This window comes from Coregonus lavaretus (genome assembly GCF_964263955.1).
Source record: "Coregonus lavaretus genome assembly, chromosome: 2".
Classification (NCBI taxonomy): domain Eukaryota; kingdom Metazoa; phylum Chordata; class Actinopteri; order Salmoniformes; family Salmonidae; genus Coregonus; species Coregonus lavaretus.
In genome coordinates, this window is record NC_139989.1 from 47,047,779 (window position 1) to 47,070,463 (window position 22,685).

General features: G+C 46.4%; 1 protein-coding gene across 1 annotated transcript; it reads left to right on the plus strand.

The window, feature by feature from the left end:
• Window positions 1-2,648: 2,648 nt before the first annotated feature.
• Window positions 2,649-21,701, plus strand: LOC311139310 (microtubule-associated serine/threonine-protein kinase 1-like; the record flags this gene model as incomplete). Its single annotated transcript, XM_084174190.1, has 25 exons — window positions 2,649-2,653; window positions 2,835-2,932; window positions 3,057-3,132; window positions 3,697-3,769; window positions 5,044-5,280; window positions 5,718-5,927; window positions 6,499-6,600; window positions 9,767-9,899; window positions 10,029-10,096; window positions 10,509-10,585; window positions 10,757-10,965; window positions 11,090-11,228; window positions 11,354-11,486; window positions 13,679-13,844; window positions 13,958-14,059; window positions 14,248-14,370; window positions 14,909-15,018; window positions 17,666-17,826; window positions 17,995-18,266; window positions 18,351-18,581; window positions 18,780-19,009; window positions 19,198-19,320; window positions 19,425-19,561; window positions 19,718-19,905; window positions 20,029-21,701. 25 exons carry the CDS (start codon window positions 2,649-2,651, stop codon window positions 21,699-21,701), a joined length of 5,076 nt encoding a protein of 1,691 aa, XP_084030316.1.
• Window positions 21,702-22,685: the final 984 nt, after the last annotated feature.

Genomic DNA, 22,685 nt, shown 5'->3' on the forward strand with positions numbered 1-22,685 from the left:
GGGGATTGGAAGTTATGCAGACAATTACATTGATAGAAGTTACAATCTATCTGCAATATTAAGCTGATCTACCCCCCAAATTTTAAAATAAAAAATAAAACAAATGTCGTTGGCTTGAGGATAAATTCTGCCACTATTTATTGTTGAACTCAACGGGTTTTGTCTGGCTAATAGCCTACACAAATGGGCTGCAATATTCAAGGTAAATTAAATCCAACTTGAGAGACTCCCCTAGTCTCCTAAAGAGCTCCTTGCTGCTTCTCTCAACCTGGTCTAAGAGCATTTTGTATTATTCTGTACATAAACCCACGACATTTAGTATGATATGTTACAAATTACAATTCGTATTATATGTTATGAATTTTTAAAACGTATGATATGTTACGAATTCTAGCTAGGTGGATAACGTTAGCTAGCCTAGGGGTTAGGGTAAGGGGTTATGGTTAAGTTTATGGTTAAGTTTAGGAGTTAGGTTAAAGGGTTAAGGTTAGGGTTAGGGTTAGGGGAAGGGTTAGCGAACATGCTAAGTAGTTGCAAAGTAGCAAAAAAGTAGTGAGTAGTTGAAAAGTTGCTAATTAGCTACAATGCTAAAGTTGTTCGTGATGAGATTCAAACTCGCAACCTTCGTGTTATATGCCCACTCATCTCTTTCAATAACATGTTGAAGGAGAAGGAGTGGCTCAATTAAAGATGTTGCAGAACTGCTGTATTTTAAGCACCATTCCCTTCTACCCAGTTTCCTGGATGTTGCTAGGGCAATCAAGCTATTTTTACCAACCCTGTAAAAAAAAATCTTCCCACGCTACAGAGGGCTACATTGGTCCGCTAATAGAGGACTAGTAAAAGACCCAGTGCACCACTTTTGTGGAAAAAAAGTTTATTTTTTATTAATTCATATTAGTTATTTATTCAATTTTTTTAGGGGGTGCTGCAGCACCCTCAGCACCCCTACATCCCGCGGCTATGGCAACAGGTGTGTCTGTATAGCCTCTCCCCTGTGTGACAGAGGTAGGATGTGGAAAAACAGCAGGACTCTTCCCGCATTCATGTGCTAGACAGAACTACTGTAGGAAACTCTGACTTTTCCGACTTGCTAACTGGTTGTAGTTATACACGTGCCGCATTCAACAAATCCGCAAGTCAGACATTTTCGAGTTTCCTATTTCCGACTAGCATATGAACGCACCGTCTCTCCTCCTTTCCTGGACAGTAAAGCCAAGCCACAGTGACTGACTAGCAGTGCATACAGTACTAAAGAGGACTGGTGATGGAGCTATCTGAGTGTGTTTCAAATGGATCTGAGCTGTGGGCTATTAGAGTGTCATTTAAGAGGCATCGTGCCATTACTGAGAACACCTGTGTGTGACTCAGAGTCAGCATGTGTAGCAGGACATGGCGGAGAGTGTGTGGAGTGGAGGTTCCAATTAGGATTGAGGTTCTCCCATGGATTTGAGAGGATCCTGTTGACTACCCATTCACCCTCTCTCTCTCTCTCTCTCTCTCTCCCCCTCCTCCCTACTCTTCAACCTTATCTTGCATGAGAGGAGACGGCTGGGGATTGATGGCAAAGGAAATTGAATTTTCTTTATCGCCTTGGTCCTCCTGCAGTGAGCCCTGCATAAGCACGTGTCAACACACACACACACATACACACTAAACCACAGACAAACACACAAATACTTGCAGTAACACACTTGGAAAATAGGGGTAGGGTTGTAGAGAATCGAAGGAACATGAATGTAATAAGAAATCTTAGGTGCTGGCTTAAGGCCGGTAGCAACCACTACAGAATGTCCGTCAGAACAAGGATGAGGCGGATGTCCAGGTTAAGGGGAGTTTAATGGAAGAAGATGTCCACATTCACACACACATCACACACACATCTGACCGCTCATGGTTCAGATAACTGAGAATCATGTCCAGTGAGAACTGACATTAACTACATGGTCCTGAAAGGAAAGAGGAGAAAGAAAACTCAGGCTATAGCACTGCTATAATATGAATGACATGGCTGTATAAGCTAGCACAGGTAAGTATATAACAGCAAGGGCTATACACTACAGCAGGCATAAAGCCTAGTCACATGGCAATAGACTAAACAGCCTATTGGACTTGTACACATGAAACTCAGGCAAATGTGCTCAAGTAAACATTACAGTAATGTTGAAATGTATAGATAATATAATTACAATGAGCATGAGTGATATATATATATATATATATATATATATATAATAGTAAATAGCCTAGCACCATAAATGAGCAATGCTCATAAATGGCTAATCGCGAACAGTCATGCTAAAATGCTCATGCATTCCAATGCAAACTGCTAACGGTAGTGCTAACGCTAGCGGGAGCATGAGCTAGCTAACAAGCTCAACACACGGTAATTATACACAATAGACCACAAAACTTAGCTCCACATAATATGACACAGATCTCAAGGCACTTACATTTAGTTGCATGCACAATTAAATATCAGACATACAGGGATTCAGTCCACAGGAGGAAAAGTTCAGCAGGAGGGTAAACTGTGGAAGTACTCATCAGGATGGGGAAAGCACGTTTCTGACCACACAGTGTGCTGGGGTCATAGACTAAGTGAAACTGAAGTCCCGGGAATCAAGGCCACTGATAGGCTGAAGGAGATGTGGTGAGACTAAGCTGCCCAACTAGAACTAACCAGAAGGGATGGCTAGAATCAGCTGACTGAAGCTGGCCGTTTTAACAACACTCTCTCTTTTATGTACCACACTAAACCTTCACATAAGGTCTCCTACTAATACATAATTGTTTATAAAACTCCCTCTATTTCTCTTTCTCTGTGTTTCCAGTTGTCGTACCAGTAACAGGAAGAGTCTGATCCTGACCACCACCTCCCCCACTCTGCCCCACCGCCCACACTCTCCTCTGCCCCTCCCTGGACACCTCGGTACGTACTACAGCCAAGTCTCTCAGACTACAAACATATTACTGTAAACACGTCATTATACAGTACCTCTCCTTCCCTCTCACGCTCTGTCTGTTTCTCTATTCCCATTCCTTTATGTTTCCAGGAAGTAGCCCTCTGGACAGCCCACGCAACTTTTCTTCCAGCACCCCGGCACACTTCTCATTCGCCTCCTCCAGAAGGTAACAGCTCCCTGACACTGTGTGTGTATGCATGCGTGTTTATGCATGTGTGTGTGTGTGTGTGTGAGAGAGAGGGAGGGAGAGGTGAATACCTGTTAGATGCAGGTCTAGCACCTCCCAGTGAGAATGATCACATCTCTCAGAGTCAGTGGTGAGAGGAAGCCAAAGAGCCTGGGCAGGAGGTCTGTGTATGTGTGTATGTATACACAACAACATACACATGTGAGGTCCAATCCAGTCATCCCTTCTCTTCCCAGTCAGTCAGTCAGTCAGTCAGTCAGAGTTAGAAGAGCAGAGGCAGGAGCAGCAATAGCTTCCTGTGCTCACTGCTCTCATTTATCAAATCCCTCTCCCTGTCTGTCACTGCGGCATGCTGCAGCTCCATAGAAACACAATGGCCAGGCCACTCCACTCAGACTTCGGCTTCTCTATTCCCTCTCTCTTCGGATGGCTCCTATGACTAATACAATACGGTGGATCAGTTGTGTTATACAGAATGTGGATGTTGGGCATAAGTCTGATGCTCTCAGATTTAATACTGTACATTGTTTTTCTCCTCTGAAGGGCGGATGGTCGACGATGGTCCCTGGCATCTCTGCCCTCCTCTGGATATGGCACCAACACGCCCAGCTCCACGGTATCACAGATTTGACCCTGCTTCTACTACCCTGCTTTATCGCATCTCGTGCATCAATGGCATTATCCTAAAAAGCTCTTAGTCTTTTCTTCAAAACGTGCTTTCTTCCACTTTATCTTTCTCCTTTGTCTGACTTACCTCACTTTCTCTGTCTCCCTTTCTCTTTCTCACACTATGGCACACTCTTACGGTCTCTGTCATTGCCTCAGGGTCTTCTTCAGTTTCTCTCTCTCATTCACACACTCATAGACACACACACATACCAGCACACACCTCATCTCTACCCATATTTTCTCTCTTTGATTCTCCTCCCTCAGGTCTCGCTCTCTCTCTCTGTTTTTCTCATTTATGTAACAGAACATCAGAGGCCTGGGGACTGCTCTCGTCTGGCCAGGGAGAGAGGGAGGAACAGAGGAGGGTAGCTAGATAAGTACCAGACCGGTGGGATGAGAGAGGAGAGTAGAATAGAGGAGAAAATAGATAGTGCAAGTACACGCTGTTCAATGCTCAATTCACCACAGGCTCTATTTAGCTAAATACCCCCATTGGAAATAATATGTCAACAAACGACACATATGTATCTGAATGAGCCCAGACATGGAACTTAGTATGGAGCAGGCAGAGCTGCTTAGTACCAGTCCCACTACAGAGTTCCCTCCTCTCCCCTGGACTGAGTCTGATCATGGATATCTCTATGGTGGAGACAGATCCATTTGGGAGTGAAAACAATGCTTTTTCAATACCCTGGCAGACATATACAGAAAGCAGCATCGATAAATAACAGAACATTTATAACCATGAAATGCTGTGACAGAGATAATCTTCCCCCTCCTTCCATCCACCCTTGTCCTGATTGTTTTAAGCAGGGATGCCAATTGGGATTGATTTGGGATTGATCCTGTGGTTAGCGGTGAATGTCAAGTCCCATTGCTTTGACTCAGCAGGTAAATGAGTCTGTGTCTGAAAGAGACAAATTAATGTAGCAGCCCCTTGTACTGGGCTCACTTCATTAGTGTCTCTCTCTGTCTCTCAGAGGTGAGACAGATGGACGAGGTTAACTGTCCCCACTCCCCGGTATAGCCACTACCAGAGCCGCCAGAGCACATAACTAGCTATGGTTCTGGCCAATACAATAACTGGATTTCATGTATGAGAGAACATCACTTTTTTTTGCTGGTTTTTGATGTTCTAACTTTCATTCTCTTTTGTCTTCTGTCTAACTCCTCCACTCTTCCTCCCTTCTCTTTCTCCTCCCTCTCTTCCTCCCCCTCCAGTCCTCCAGCTCGTCTCAGGAGCGGCTGCACCAGCTGCCCTTCCAGCCCACCATGGACGAGCTGCACTTCCTGTCCAAGCACTTCGGCAGCACCGAGAGCATCGCCGACGACGACGGGGGCCGCTGCTCACCCCATATGCGCCCGCGCTCCCGCAGCCTCAGTCCTGGACGCTCCCCCTCCTGCTATGACAATGAGATCGTCATGATGAACCATGTGTACAAGGAGCGCTTCCCCAAGGTAAGACATGACACATGCACAGACGCACATGCACACACACATACGCGCACACACACCACACACACACAAAACATAATTTTCTCTCACACTTTCAAGTGCAAGTAAGGATAAGGATTGATTAGAGCAGACTGGTATCAAAAGGAAGCAGGTTATAATGTTTGCTCAGTGTGGTACGTAATGTCAGAGATAAAAAAAAAAAGAAGTTTGAAGTTTGATGTTTCAGAGGGGAAATTAGGCAAAGGCTGTCACCCTCTGATTTGTATGTCAGAAGTTCTGTCTACTTTTAAATGGGTGTAAGTGAGAATGATGGAAATACCACGGGGCAATGGAGCAGAACTTAACTATTTCAGTTTTGATTGTAAAATATGAAATAGGTAAAAGGTGAACTCTCCTAACTCTGTTTCCTGTCTCTCCCTCTCTCCTCCCCCCTCTCCCAGGCCACGGCTCAGATGGAGGAGCATCTAGCAGAGTTCATCAATGCCTTCTCCCCTGAGAGCGTGCTGCCGCTGGCCGACGGGGTCATCAGCTTCATCCACCATCAGATAGCAGAGCTGTCCAGAGACTGCCTGTCCAAGGCTCGCGAGGGCCTCATCACCACCGTCTACTTCTTTGAGCTGCAGGAGAACCTGGAGAAGCTGCTCAATGATGTGAGTCACAGAAACGCTGCAAGTATAGGCTAAGATGTCATGATAGGTGCCAATGCAGGCCAGTTCTGGGGTTACTGAGCTGCCCAGAAGCCAGTCTTATGTTGCAGTGTATTACATCAGCATAGCCCTGAGTGGAATTGTTGCATGTGAGCTACATTGTCTTCATATCAGGCTCTCCTCAGGTCTGGGTGGCCTAGCTGCAGGCTGCTGAGAGGCACATTTAGTTCCTATCATCTCATTTCAAATCGCAGCACTACGCCTTTCATTAGGATAAGAACGAGGAAAGGAGTAAAATAAGGCTATTGTGTAATAGTGCGTGTGATTTGTCTGAGCAGATAGAAGATATCAAGGAACTTCATCTGCACTCCCGGTTTGACGAGTTGATTAAATCGGTCTGATTATTCTGGATTGCCAGTATTCTGTTTGATTGGATTCGTTTTGCCTGGAATATGACTGTTCTCACATCCCACGTTGCTCCAAAGCTTGGATTTATTTAGTTTTTTTCTGTCTTTCTCTCCCTCTACATTTCCCTCTCTCGCTCTCTTCGTCCATCTATTTCTCTCTCTCTCAGGCGTATGAGCGATCAGAGAGCTCAGAGGTGGCCTTCGTCACAGAGCTGGTGAAGAAGCTCCTCATCATCATCTCTCGCCCAGCAAGGCTGCTGGAGTGCCTGGTGAGAATAGAACACATAACTCTCTTAACACAGTCACGGTCATGGTAATGGTCACCGGCGTGTTCACAGTCACATTCACGGTCCATGGCCCCACTAAGTATTTAACAGAGCATATCCCTGGCCTGGACCAAATACAAATTAATTTCCTTAAATAAATATGAGCACAAACACTCATTTGCGGTTCCATTATAAACATTTAAACAGGAGGGTTTATTACACAGTAGGGGCAAAAATACTGAGCTCCAACTAAGCACCTCGATAAAAGGCCCAATCTGCCTGGCTAGTGACTACATTTGCATTTAGATTAAAATTAAATTTGCCTCGCTACAATATTACAAATACCAGCGGCCCCCTGAAGTGCTGTCTGAGTCTCACAGACCATGACTGTGTCATTTAAAGTTTGAGCCTGTGTGTGTAGCCCAGACTGACTCAGGGTCTCTGGCAGAGCAGTAATCCTGTCCTCTGGGTGAACGCAGCCGGCAGGCCTCATAAACCAGGTTTCCATTCAACCTTTATATGCGAGTAAAGTACATTTTGGATAGAAAAATGTAATGACAGGACTGATGGAAACAGATTTTTTTTTTTTTTACTTTCCAAATGTCGACAAAACAACATATGCTTGACAAGGTGGGATCTTTTTGTGTCTGTAAAATTAATTATGCGAGAAATGACGGTGGAAAGGCTTTTATGCTCAAATATTGAAATAATAACCCATCATATCGACGTAAACTTGGAGTCACGTGATGACATGTTGTGTAGTCCTCCCACTACTACTCTTCGGGGAAGCATGCAGTTTATTAGGCTACAAATTAAATAATTGATGATGAACTTCACAGGGAGGTGAAAGTGCAAGGTGATGAGCTTGATGCTTATTCTGGTGACATGATCATCGATGCTTGACTGCCGTTTGACAAATAAAAATAATCTCGCTCTTTTGTCCATAATAATCTCATCAACTCAACTCTGGACCTCGAAGCCAGTTCCACTGCGTTTTTTCATTGTTCCCCTCTAATCAGAGACTGATTTAGACCTGGGACACCATGTGGGTGCATTTAATCAGTTAAAATAGAAAACCAGCAGGCTCCAGACCTCGTAGGTTAACAGTTGAATACCCATGATGTAGACCTATACGTGTGTTCTAGCCAACAGCGCAGATACAGTACTGTGCCAATACCAGAGTGGGCACACTGCTATATAACGATTTTTTTGTGACAAAACCATCAGTGAAGTTAAAAATGTGATGGAAACCCATTAAATGTAAAACATGTATTCGGTGCATGCATAGCTGCGGGAAGTAGGGGTGCTGAGGGTGCTGGGGCACCCCCTGAAAAAACAGAATACAAAAATAATATTGTTGTTTTATTTATTTGAAAAATATATATTCACAAAAGTAGTGCACTGGGCCTTTACTAGTCCTGTATTAGCCGACCAATATAGCTGTCTGAAGCGCGGGCAAAACAATTATACTGAACAAAAATATAAATGCAACATGCAACAATTTCATTTTTACTGAGTTACAGTTTATATAAGGAAACCAGTCAATTTAAATAAATAAATTAGGCCCTAATCTATGGATTTCACATGACTTGGCAGGGGTGCAGCCATGGGTGGGCCTGGGAGGGCATAGGCCCACCCACTTGGCAGTTAGGCCCAGCCACTGGGGAGCCAGGCCCAGCCAATCAGAATTAGTTTTTCCCCACAAAAGGGCTTTATTACAGACAGAAATACTCCTCAATTTCATCAGCTGTCCGGGTGGCTGGTCTGAGATGATCCCGCAGGTGAAGAAGCCAGATGTGGAGGTCCTGGGCTGGCATGGTTACACGTGGTCTGCGGTTGTGAGGCCGGTTGGACGTACTGCTTAATCTTTTCATATCATATCTGAGCCACTATGGTTTCTTTGTCTAGCTTCTTTCCTGTCTATCCCCATGTCTGCTTGGTCTCCTTTTCATGTCATATCGGAACCCCCTCTTTATCCAAACAGCCACCCTCCCTTGACCTGGAGCCACTATGGTTTCTTCTTGTGGCTATGTGTATCGGGTCATAGCACACAAACAAGTGAAAACATTAGTTCCATTACTACCCATATCTCCACACAGCTGCGCCCTTGGAAGATAGTAAAAGACCGGATTAACTGAAAAACTGTGGTCACTCTGAGGCTCTTTGTCCTGACCGTGTGACCAGGTTACTCAGAAGCAACAAGAAATGGAAACAATACAGGTCTATCTGTTCCTGAAGTTTATCTCCATCCCATGTCCTTGACTACACGCCAGACCAGCTGCAGGGAGCTAGAGGGAACCATCCTGTCACGTTCGTTTAAGGACGGGTCTGACCAAGGCGCAGCGTGAAATGCGTACATGTTTATTTCACCGATAAACATAAACCAAAACAACAAACGAAACGTGAAGTCCTAAGGCTACACACAAAACAAGCCTACACACGGAACAAGATCCCACAACTAACGAGTGCCAATAGGCTGCCTAAGTATGATCCCCAATCAGAGACAACGAGCGACAGCTGTCTCTGATTGGGAATCACACCCGGCCAAACATAGACATACAATCCTAGAATGACAACATAGAAAACACAACATAGAACACCACACCCTGACTCAACATACCAGAGTCCCATAAGTCAGGGCGTGACACATCCTTTTTCAGAAGCACAGCATTTGCACTAAAGAAATGTCTCTACTATTGTTAAGCATATTATAATATATGTAATGGAAAAATACCTATAGAGCCATTTCATCATAGCTCTGTTTTAACTCTTTAATTTGTTCTTAATCCATAGGCATATAGGGCATATAGGAATTTCATTCTACAACATGCATAATTCATATAATTGGTTTCTTATGTTGTCTGCCCTTAAGTGAGACAGAGTAGTTAACTAAAAATATCCAATACACCCTTGTCAGGTGGATGGATTATATTGGTAAAGAGAAATGCTCACTAACAGGAATGTAAACAAATTTCTGCACACAATTTGAGAGAAATAAGCTTTTTGTGCATATGGAAAATGTCTGGGATATTTTATTTCAGCTCATGAAACATGGGACCAGCACTTTACATGTCGCGTTTATATTTTGGTTCAGGATAGTTCTATCTTGATAAAAGTAGGGTTATACCTGTGTCAAACTGAATGTGGTCCCCCTCTTCCTGTCCCCCAGGAGTTTAATCCAGAGGAGTTCTACCACCTGATGGAGGCAGCAGAGGACCACGCCAAGGAGGGACACCTGATGAAGACGGACATCCCTCGCTACATTATCAGCCAGCTGGGACTGACCAGAGACCCTATAGAGGGTGAGCGAGAGAATGAGTCTGAGAGAAAAATAGAAAAAGGAAACCTTGACTTGTGTTGACTACTGTTGCTCTGTCACTCTATGTATTGCTGAAATGGAGCTCATATTTACTCCCTCTGTCTGTCCTCAGAAATGGTTAATCTGGACAGCTACGACAGTGAGGGACCTCTCACCCCGGAAACAGACGACTCAACAGAGGTGAGAACCTTGTCCCTACTCCACCTCTCCCCAGCCCACCCACCATCAACCCCCCTCTCTCTCTGTCCCTTTGGGTTAAGTCAAACTGTAGTCCAAGGCCCTACTGGCTGTAATAAATATGACTGCTTCCTCTACTAATTACTTGGCACAGTGGACATTAATCTACGCAATTGAGTCAATTTGCTTTAATTAGAGTCTGAAGTCAAAAGCAGGATATCCTCTAGTGCTTTGTATGCCTGCAATCAGCCATCTTCAACCATTAGGACAGGTGCCAAAATTCAGCTAAGTGGATAAGAAGTCAGGAAGACAAGGGTAGCACTGGGGGAACATAGAGAAGACGTCACTCCTGTGGGCCTGGTGTTGGAGGTCTGGCCAGTCTTGTCTTACCCTGCTGTCATGTTCTCTCCCTCAGGGCAAGATGAGAGCCATGAAGCCACCCGTAGAGGCTGACTTCCAGACCATTAAGCTGATCAGCAATGGAGCCTACGGGTGAGTGTGGGTGTGGGTGTGTTCATGCATATGAATGTTACATTAGTACATGTATATGAGCCATCTTGTTGATGTCCATTGAATGGTTTTAACAGAAAACACTGGATTTACTCAGTAAAATGTGTAAAAAATCTGATTATTAACTGTGTGTATGCATGTGTGTGTCTCCAGGGCTGTTTACCTGGTCCGTCACCTGGAGACCCGTCAGCGTTTCGCCATGAAGAAGATCAACAAGCAGAACCTGATATTGAGGAACCAGATCCAGCAGGCCTTTGTAGAGAGAGACATCCTGACCTTCGCTGAGAACCCCTTCGTTGTCTCCATGTTCTGCTCCTTCGAGACCCGCAGACACCTCTGTATGGTCATGGAGTATGTAGAGGGTAAGTTAACACAATAATATACTGGACACCATTACTTGTCTGTTTAGGACAAGAGCAGCATTTAGGACATTGCTGGTGATGGGAATGCTAGCAGTCAGTCTGATCACGTATTATCTGTTGCCAGGGGGAGACTGTGCCACCCTGCTGAAAAACATTGGGGCATTGCCTGTGGAGATGGCGCGCATGTACTTTGCAGAGACCGTCCTGGCGCTGGAGTACATCCACAACTATGGCATTGTGCACCGCGACCTCAAACCAGACAAGTAAGACCTCACTTGTGTTGGCATTGAACAATTATCAGATGGGACTCATTGGGGTGAACTCAAAGTTTGATTATATTACAAACATGAAGAGTGTTTCAGGTAACCTTTGATCTGTCTGTCCCCAGTCTTCTGATCACTTCCATGGGGCACATCAAACTGACTGACTTCGGCCTGTCTAAGATGGGTCTGATGAGCCTCACCACCAACCTGTACGAGGGACACATCGAGAAGGACACCAGGGAGTTCCTAGACAAACAGGTGTGCACTGTATATAGAGCAGAGAAACCTATAACCACCACAGTATACACAACGACTTTGCAGTAATATACACTGCTCAAAAAAATAAAGGGAACACTAAAATAACACATCCTAGATCTGAATGAATGAAATAATCTTATTAAATACTTTTTTCTTTACATAGTTGAATGTGCTGACAACAAAATCACACAAAAATGATCAATGGAAATCAAATTTATCAACCCATGGAGGTCTGGATTTGGAGTCACCCTCAAAATTAAAGTGGAAAACCACACTACAGGCTGATCCAACTTTGATGTAATGTCCTTAAAACAAGTCAAAATGAGGCTCAGTAGTGTGTGTGGCCTCCACGTGCCTGTATGACCTCCCTACAATGCCTGGGCATGCTCCTGATGAGGTGGCGGATGGTCTCCTGAGGGATCTCCTCCCAGACCTGGACTAAAGCACCCGCCAACTCCTGGACAGTCTGTGGTGCAACGTGGCATTGGTGGATGGAGCGAGACATGATGTCCCAGATGTGCTCAATTGGATTCAGGTCTGGGGAACGGGCGGGCCAGTCCATAGCATCAATGCCTTCCTCTTGCAGGAACTGCTGACACACTCCAGCCACATGAGGTCTAGCATTGTCTTGCATTAGGAGGAACCCAGGGCCAACCGCACCAGCATATGGTCTCACAAGGGGTCTGAGGATCTCATCTCGGTACCTAATGGCAGTCAGGCTACCTCTGGCGAGCACATGGAGGGCTGTGCGGCCCCCCAAAGAAATGCCACCCCACACCATGACTGACCCACCACCAAACCGGTCATGCTGGAGGATGTTGCAGGCAGCAGAACGTTCTCCACGGCGTCTCCAGACTCTGTCACATCTGTCACATGTGCTCAGTGTGAACCTGCTTTCATCTGTGAAGAGCACAGAGCACCAGTGGCGAATTTGCCAATCTTGGTGTTCTCTGGCAAATGCCAAACGTCCTGCACGGTGTTGGGCTGTAAGCACAACCCACATCTGTGGACGTCGGGCTCTCATACCACCCTCATGGAGTCTGTTTCTGACCGTTTGAGCAGACACATGCACATTTGTGGCCTGCTGGAGGTCATTTTGCAGGGCTCTGGCAGTGCTCCTCCTGCTCCTCCTTGCACAAAGGCGGAGGTAGCAGTCCTGCTGCTGGGTTGTTGCCCTCCTACGGCCTCCTCCACGTCTCCTGATGTACTGGCCTGTCTCCTGGTAGCGCCTCCATGCTCTGGACTCTACGCTGACAGACACAGCAAACCTTCTTGCCACAGCTCGCATTGATGTGCCATCCTGGATGAGCTGCACTACCTGAGCCACTTGTGTGGGTTGTAGACTCCGTCTCATGCTACCACTAGAGTGAAAGCACCGCCAGCATTCAAAAGTGACCAAAACATCAGCCAGGAAGCATAGGAACTGAGAAGTGGTCTGTGGTCACCACCTGCAAAACCAGTCCTTTATTGGGGGTGTCTTGCTAATTGCCTATAATTTCCACCTGATGTCTATTCCATTTGCACAACAGCATGTGAAATGTATTGTCAATCAGTGTTGCTTCCTAAGTGGACAGTTTGATTTCACAGAAGTGTGATTGACTTGGAGTTACATTGTGTTGTTTAAGTGTTCCCTTTATTTTTTTGAGCTGTGTATTTTAATTTCTACATTTTCCATAACCATTCAGACAGAAAGAAACTATACCTAATCACTTTTTGATTTATTTATTTCTAGACAAATTAATTAATAAATGCTGAATTTATAAATATGTGCATATAGTTGTCAAAGCATAAAGAAATGAAATGATCAACATCTAACAAAATGATAACCAAATATTCCTCAGTTATTATAATCAGCTGTCTTTTCAGATTTTTTGTTTTTTCCCACCCTTTGAATGGTACTGCTTCAATTAAATCCCCAATTATTTATTGGCTCGGCTTTCTCACAGCCACAGATCTGTTAGCATTTGATGAATACCCATCTGCACATGAAAACACAACGTCCAGAGCTTTCATATTTCATCCTGGCATTCTCGCATTGATCCCCTCAGTTTGGCAGAAACGTGTATTGGCCACACGTGTCTCCCACTCACATTCTGAGTGAGACTGGCCTTAGCATCTCACCAATAGTGTTTTATCCATAGATATGAATATAGAACCTCTCATAGGAGCTCTGTGGTTCTGTCCTCCATCAGGTGTGTGGCACGCCAGAGTACATTGCCCCGGAGGTGATCCTGAGACAGGGCTATGGGAAGCCAGTGGACTGGTGGGCTATGGGCATCATCCTCTATGAGTTTCTGGTGGGCTGTGTGCCTTTCTTTGGAGACACACCTGAGGAGCTCTTTGGACAGGTCATCACAGGTGAGAGGTTGGGGGTTAGTGGGTTCTTTGAGCAGCATCTTGCAGCCATTTTGAAGCCATATTTCTCACTTCTACATTGTCCAATGCAACTTATCTCTGTCTGTCTCTTGTAGATGACATAGTGTGGCCAGAAGGTGATGAGGCTCTTCCTACTGATGCTCAGCATCTGATCTCTACTCTACTTCAGACCAACCCACTGGTCCGACTGGGCACAGGTCTGCATACACGTCCATGTTGACAACATGCTTAACATCAAACGTATGCTGTAACAGAGATGGACCAAACTGCCTATTCATAGTGAAAATATAGATTCACTCAACAACACACATCTTATCTCTCTCTCCCTCTCTCTCTCTCCCCCTCCCCCTCTCCCTTTCATTCTCTCTCTCTCTCGCTGCCCCAGGCGGTGCATTTGAGGTGAAGCAGCACTCGTTCTTCACTGAACTGGACTGGAACAGTCTGCTGAGACAGAAGGCTGAGTTCATCCCCCACCTAGAGTCAGAGGAGGATACCAGCTACTTTGACAGTGAGTCTCTCTCTAACTGCACTGCCCCCTGGCTACATGGAGGGGAACTGTGCTGACTCGTTGCATTCTTAATGTATAGAATCACCATAAGGCAGTGGTATTTAAAATAATTCAGCGGGGACACCATTCTCTTCTCCAGAATTTCTGGGGACCCCATTTTTTTGCAACCATTTTTCGTGACCCCAGCCCACTCCACCCCTAATCTAATGACAAAACCTTCATCGGTAAATGTTGATTTTTAAATTAACAAATAACCTTCAATAACATTTGAATCTCTTATCTAAGAAACCAATACATATACTCAATAAAATTGTATTACTCAAAAGGGTTTGTTTATGTCCCATACAACAATATTTACTCTTAATTTTTTGTTCCTAAAACAATTACTGCAGTTCGGTCGCAACCCCGACATTGAATACCACTGGCATAAGGGATAGAGATAAGAACTAGCTGTGTTTGGAGCTTTGATGCACTTGTCCATGCTATTTGTCTGTTTGCATTTGTATGTGTGTAACACCCTGTCCTACTCCGTCCCCAGCCCGCTCGGACCGCTACCACCACGTCCACTCTTATGATGAGGACGACACCAATGATGATGAACCTGTCGAGATCCGCCGTTTCTCCTCCTGCTCCCCTCGCTTCAGCAAGGTCAAACTCTACACTTACTCATCCTTAAACGTACCTTAAAACTTCAATTAAACGCTGTCTCAAATAGCCGCCTGTCCCTTTTAATAGCCGGCCATCGGCACACATTTCAGCAAATAAACGGCTGTTTCAAATAAACGCTGGGTCTAAATGAGTTGTTTACAACATTACCATGAATTGTTTACGAGGTTTAATGTTTGATATGTTACATTAAATAATTCAGTAATGACTCGAAAAAAGGATGGCAATCATCAGTTTTTATCGCCAGTAAGAAACTGCTAGCCATTGGCTACTAACAGATGAGAACTGCTAGCTAACTGACAAGCACAAAAACAGTCAACAACTTCGGGAGTACAGACCCCCCAGAAATCAGCTGATCGCTCTAGTGGCGAACGTAAGAACTGCCGAACAAATGCACAGTCAAAATGGAGAATAATTATTCTGTCAATGGTTTTAATTTTTTGTTTTTTATTAGAGGCATACTAAGACAAAAGAAACGTGGCACAGTGTGTAAATGATAACACATTAGTGCAGGAAATGAAGAAATTGATTAAAATGCTGGAAGTGAATGCTGGAATTAAACAATTAACTATATACAGTGAGGGAAAAAAGTTTTTGATCCCCTGCTGATTTTGTACGTTTGCCCACTGACAAAGAAATGATCAGTCTATAATTTTAATGGTAGGTTTATTTGAACAGTGAGAGACAGAATAACAACAACAAAATCCAGAAAAACGCATGTCAAATGTTATAAATTGATTTGCATTTTAATGAGGGAAATAAGTATTTGACCCCCTCTCAATCAGAAAGATTTCTGGCTCCCAGGTGTCTTTTATACAGGTAACGAGCTGAGATTAGGAGCACACTCTTAAAAGGAGTGCTCCTAATCTCAGCTTGTTACCTGTATAAAAGACACCTGTCCACAGAAGCAATCAATCAATCAGATTCCAAACTCTCCACCATGGCCAAGACCAAAGAGCTCTCCAAGGATATCAGGGACAATATTGTAGACTTACACAAGGCTGGAATGGGCTACAAGACCATCGGCAAGCAGCTTGGTGAGAAGGTGACAACAGTTGGTGTGATTATTTGCAAATGGAAGAAACACAAAATAACTGTCAATCTCTCAAGGCAGCTGGGACCATAGTCACCAAGAAAACAATTGGTAACACACTACGCCGTGAAGGACTGAAATCCTGCAGCGCCAGCAAGGTCCCCCTGCTCAAGAAAGCACATATACAGGGCCGTCTGAAGTTTGCCAATGAACATCTGAATGATTCAGAGGAGAACTGGGTAAAAGTGTTGTGGTCAGATGAGACCAAAATGGAGCTCTTTGGCATCAACTCAACTCGCCATGTTTGGAGGAGGAGGAATGCTGTCTATGACCCAAAGAACACCATCCCCACCGTCAAACATGAGGTGAAAACATTATGCTTTGGGGGTGTTTTTCTGCTAAGGGGACAGGACAACTTCACCGCATCAAAGGGACGATGGACGGGGCCATGTACCGTCAAATCTTGGGTGAGAACCTTCCCTCAGCCAGGGCATTGAAAATGGGTCGTGGATGGGTATTCCAGCATGACAATGACCCAAAACACACGGCCAAGGCAACAAAGGAGTGGCACAAGAAGAAGCACATTAAGGTCCTGGAGTGGCCTAGCCAGTCTCCAGACCTTAATCCCATAGAAAATCTGTGGAGGGAGCTGAAGGTTCGAGTTGCCAAACGTCAGCCTCGAAACCTTAATGACTTGGAGAAGATCTGCAAAGAGGAGTGGAACAAAATCCCTCCTGAGATGTGTGCAAACCTGGTGGTCAACTACAAGAAACATCTGACCTCTGTGATTGCCAAAAAGGGGTTTTCCACCAAGTACTAAGTCATGTTTTGCATAGGGGTCAAATACTTATTTCCCTCATTAAAATGCAAATCAATTTATAACATTTTTTACATTCGTTTTTCTGGATTTTTTTGTTGTAATCTGTCTCTCACTGTTCAAGTAAACCTACCATTAAAATTATAGACTGATCATGTCTTTGTCAGTGGGCAAACGTACAAAATAAGCAGGGGATCAAATGCTTTTTTCCCTCACTGTAAATAAGCAAAAGCTGTCTGCATTAAGGAAATAGACACCTGACTCAAATAGAAGCCTGTCTCTAATAAGCACCTGTTGTGTTCAGTGATTCAAGCAAATAAATGCCCGGGCTATTAATTGAAGTTTACGGTAAAACCTATACTTCGGCCTAATCAGTTCTTCTGTCTCACCTCCCTTCTCCAACACTCCTTGCTGAACTAGATGAACTTGATGCCCCTCATTGTACCAGTCTAGGCCAAGTAAACGTGTCTTCTCTAAAGCCTGTCAATAAATCTCATAATCCTTTACACACACTGTGTTAACTGAGTCAACTGACTTTATGTGACTATCACACATGGTAGACTAAGTCATGAAAGAACCTATTTCGTAACCTTGGATTTTATTGACACATGCCTCAGATATATGTCTCTTTCTGCTCAGATCTCCCCTTCTTGACTAAACTCTGAAAGCTAATTGTGCCAATGAACCCATTTTAAAACAAAGAATCATGGGAAAATTAGTAATTTTTCCCTCTGTGGGTGCTGAAAGCTTATGCACCCTCTCTCTGTTGGGAACTACAGGTGTACAGCAGCATGGAGCACCTGTCCCAGCTGGAGCACAAGCCCCCGACAGTGACCCGGCGGGAGCACAAGGGACCCAGGGAGGACTGGGTGGCAAAGAGAGAGAGCCTGGGCAGCCTGACCTTGAGAGATAAGAGCTGGAGGACAGGATCTCCTGAGATGTGAGTATGACCATTACTGTGCTCTGACTAGTACTAGTGCCTTACCTTGCTTAACAAGTAGGAAACGTGACATTTTTGGTCCTCATTATCAAGGCTCTCATTATCATTAGTCATTGTTTGTTTTCATAAATACAATAAATCAATTCTGTGCTGTGTTGTTGTGTGTAGGAAGCGACTGTCGTGCTCAGAGTCCTCCTTCACTGAGAGTGACTCCAGTCCTCCATCTGGGGCCCGGCGACGCTTTTCTGCCCTCATGGACACTCACCGCTTCGCCTCCCCACTAGAGGCCGACCCTGACCTGCCCGTGCCCACCCGACAGCCCCCGGTCAAGGCCAGGGGCACCTCTCTGGAGGGGGCCATGGGCACCACATCCATGGGCACCACATCCAGCCAGGGGGATTTTAGGAAGGAAAGGGAGGGTAACGGGTTGACTGCTGGAGGTGAGGGCATTTGCCATTGGATAATGGATGAATCCTGGCTTGACCTACATTATATTATTCCTCCATCTTTCTGCTCTGCTCCAGACAAACTGCTGAGGCCAGCAGATGTACCAGTGGGAGCCATCCCCAGCCCCAGCAGTACTGTGACTGCTGGGGCCACAGAGCCCCAGGGGTCCCGGGCCACCAACGAACTGGTCCTGAGGAGGGTCCGCCACAGCCAGCTCTCAGCTGAGGGAGAGAAATGCAACTCGCGACCCGTGACCAAGGTCATCAAGTCTGCCTCCACCACAGCCCTGTCTGTCATCATACCTACAGGTGAGGAGCTGGAAGGCAAGAGAGTGTGAGGAGAGTGGGGCAGTCTGTTGCTAATGACAATATTAATGTTAAACAGTAAAACAGACTTGTTTGGAAAATAGTATATTTCTTATAGACTGTATATTGCTTTGACCTTCAATTGACTTATTCAGATGTTTTTTCTCACACTTTATTCCTGTGATTCTCCCCCCTCCTCAGTGGAGCAGCATGGTACGTCCCCTCTGGCCAGCCCCATGTCTCCTCGATCCATCTCCTCCGACCTGTCGTCTCGAGACTCCTCCCCCAGCCGAGACTACTCACCCACGGTCAACGTGCTGCGTTCGCCCATCACCATCCACCGCTCTGGGAAGAAATACGGTTTCACCCTCCTAGCCATTCGAGTCTACATGGGAGACAGTGATGTCTACAGCGTACACCACATGGTCTGGGTGAGACAACGAAAGAGATGCTATGTTCTCTGTTCGTTTATATGGAGAAAGCAGTGTTAAGTAAACATTACTCTATTGAAGAAGTTCTGTATCATAACAAAGCAGTGCTATAATTGCAGTGGAAAAACAGAGACTTGTCCAATAGCATGATGACTTGTTTGATTGATGTTGATCTGTATCAATCACAGCATGTGGAGGACGGAGGCCCTGCCCAGCAGGTGGGACTCTGTGCTGGTGACCTCATCACTCACGTGAACGGGGAGTCTGTCCACGGGCTGGTGCACACTGAGGTGGTGGAGCTCATTCTGAAGGTGAGAGGAGAGGAAAGAAACCAGGTGTGTTTTTCTCCTAGAGTATAGAATACAGGTGAAGCCTAACATACACTGTACGTTTTTTGTTTCCGTTGTTTCTCCAGAGTGGAAACAAAGTGACAGTGACCACCACGCCCTTTGAAAACACCTCCATCAAGATTGGTCCTGCCCGCAAGTCCAGCTACAAGTCTAAGATGGCACGGCGCAACAAGAAGACAGGGGCCAAGGAGGGACAAGAAAGGTATAAGTGGGTTTCTCTGCACAGCAGCTGTGTCGGCTACACTAGGATTTCAGATGAGCGCTGTACAAATCAATGTCAGTGACTCTGTTTTTCGAACTCTCTCTCTCTCCTCTCATCCTCCCACCTCTCTCTGTTCCCTTCCCTTCTCACTCTAAGTAAGAAGCGCAGCTCGTTGTTCAGGAAGATCACCAAGCAGTCGAACCTGCTCCACACCAGCCGCAGCCTGTCCTCTCTGAACCGCTCTCTCTCATCAGGGGACAGCCTCCCAGGCTCCCCCACCCACAGCCTCTCTTCCCGCTCCCCCACACAGAGCTACCGCTCCACCCCCGACTCCACCTACCTGGGTCAGTATGAAGGGCATTACTCTACCTACATTACTGTACAACACTCCTCTTAGCATCTGCACACTCACATAACAAAATAATACAGTTTGAATGATTGCTGTATGTCTCCTCTTCACTCCTCAGGCAACTCTTCTCAGAGCAGCTCTCCAGTCTCCAGCACCCCTAACTCCCCGGCTGCTTCCCAACACATGAGACCCAGCTCCCTGCACGGCCTCTCCCCCAAGCTGCACCGCCAGTACCGCTCAGCCCGCTGCAAGTCAGCTGGCAACATCCCCCTGTCCCCCCTGGCCCACACACCCTCCCCCACCACCTCCTCCCCCCCACCCCCGTCTGGCCACATGGTGGGTAGTTCCAACACCACCCAGGCCTTCCCAGTCAAGCTCCACTCCTCTCCCCCTGTGGCCCGTCCCAGGCCCAAAAGCGCAGAGCCCCCCCGCTCACCCTTGCTACAGCGGGTTCAGTCGTCAGAGAAACTGGGCGCGCCCATCCTGCCCTCCTCTTCATCTTCATCGTCATCTTCCTCGCCCCTTGCAGGGGGGGTGTCGATGCGTAAGCACAGCCTGGAGGTGTCACATGGGGACTACAGGAGGGAGTCTTTCAACTGCGAGCACAGCCTGCAGAGTCTGCTAGAGATGGAGGGAGAGAACGGGCCCGTTCCCCCCTCTCCCTCGTCTTCCTCCTCCCCCTCTCCCCCCACGGTTGGAGAGACAGGGTGCCTGAAGCCTGCAAGGAGGCCGGGGAGGCAGGAGTCGCCCCTGAGCCGGGACACACTGCTGACAGGGAGGGAGAGAGCTGCCCAGACTACAGCATCTGACCCTCACACTGACAGCACACCTGTTAAAGTGGAGCCCAAGACCAGCGCTGGTGAGACAGCTAAGACATTAACCCCTTTTGAGACTCTGAAGAGAAAAGCCTCCCCAGTACCAGGTGAGGCCCAGCCTAGCCCAGCGTCAACCCCCTCCACTCCAGGGGCCAAGTCCAGCCCAGCAGACAAACCTCTAAGCTCCAGTGCTCCAAGCTCTGAGACAGCCAGTGGAGGCCCTAAACCCACTGAGAAGGCCCCAGACCAGGCCACAACCCAGAGTCCGCTCTCCCAGGAGCGTAAACACCAGGCTGTCCAGACAGACACCACCCCAGTAAGCAAAAGCCAGGAGAAGAGTGAGGAGAAAGGGAGTGTGGGCCCAGACAAAGCCACTACACAGAGGGCGGGAGCTACAGAGGTGGCCAAGCCAAGTAAAGACACACAGATGAAAGAGGCCACTTTGAAAGGAAGGATGGGGGGCATTGACAAAGCCACTGAGACCAGGGTTAAAGGACCTGCTCCTCCAGTCCCAACCCAAGCACCAGCCCCAACCCCAGCCCCATCCCCTCTTGCCATAGGCCCAGGTCCAGCTTCAACAAAATCCAGAGCAGACAAGGTTTCAGTTCCGTCGAGTAGCTACCGAGAGGCCAGGGAGGAGAGGAGTCACCTGGAGGTGGTGGAGGAGAACCCCATGTCCCCCTCCTCCACCGCTGCCTCCCCCTGCTCCAGCAAGTCACGCCCTGTCTCCCCTGGTGACAAGGCAAGCTTTGTGACTCAGCTGACCAGTGTGGCCAAAAACGTGCTGGGGCCTATGAAGATGGGATCCCAGGAAGGGCCCAAGGGCGTTGAGGAGAAACGGGGAAGTTCAGCAGGAAAGTCTGAGGCTCCGTCTGGAGGTAGTCGACGGGGGACCCAGGGGACATCTCCAAGTCCTGTCGGCTCAGCTCAGCCTGAAAAGGCAAACACAAGGAATTCAGGTAAGCACCACTTCTGATCTGCGAGCGAGGGACAAACCTGGGATCTCCCAGAAAATACTTTATGATCGGAATATCATGCCACCATATCAGGCACAGAATGGGGCACCCTCAAAAAAGGGACAAAAACATGTACGCCTAAAAAACACACACCAAATATATAGAAAATACAGACCTGTAGATAAAACAAGAATATGTGGAGGAATGTGCTTTAATGCTGTTCTCAAATGTGTGTTGTATGTACAGTTGAAGTCGGAAGTTTATATACACCTTAGCTAAATACATTTAAACTCAGTTTTTCACAATTCCTGACATTTAATCCTAGTAAATCCTAGTCCTTAAGCTATTTTGCCACAACTTTGGAAGTATGCTTGGGGTCATTGTCCAATTGTAAGACCCATTTGCGACCAACCTTTAACTTCCTGACTGATGTCTTGAGATGTTGCTTCAATATATCCACATCATTTTCCTTCCTCATGATGCCATCTATTTTGTGAAGTGCACAAGACCCTCCTGCAGCAAAGCACCAGCACAGCATGATGCTGCCACCCCCATGCTTCACGGTTGGGATGGGGTTCTTCGGCTTGCAAGCAACCAACTTTTTCCTCCAAACATAACGATGGTCATTATGGCCAAACAGTTCTATTTTTGTTTCATCAGACCAGAGGACATTTCTCCAAAAAGTACGATCTTTGTCCCCATGTGCAGTTGCAAACCGTAGTCTGGCTTTTTCATGGCGGTTTTGGAGCAGTGGCTTCTTCCTTGCTGAGCGGCCTTTCTGGTTATGTCGATATAGGACTAGTTTTACTGTGGATATAGATACTTTTGTACCTGTTTCCTCCAGCATCTTCACAAGGTCCTTTGCTGTTGTTCTGGGATTGGTTTGCACTTTTCGCACCAAAGTACGTTCATCTCTAGGAGACAGAACGCGTCTCCTTCCTGAGCGGTATGACGGCTGCGTGGTCCCATGGTGTTTATACTTGCGTACTATTGTTTGTACAGAT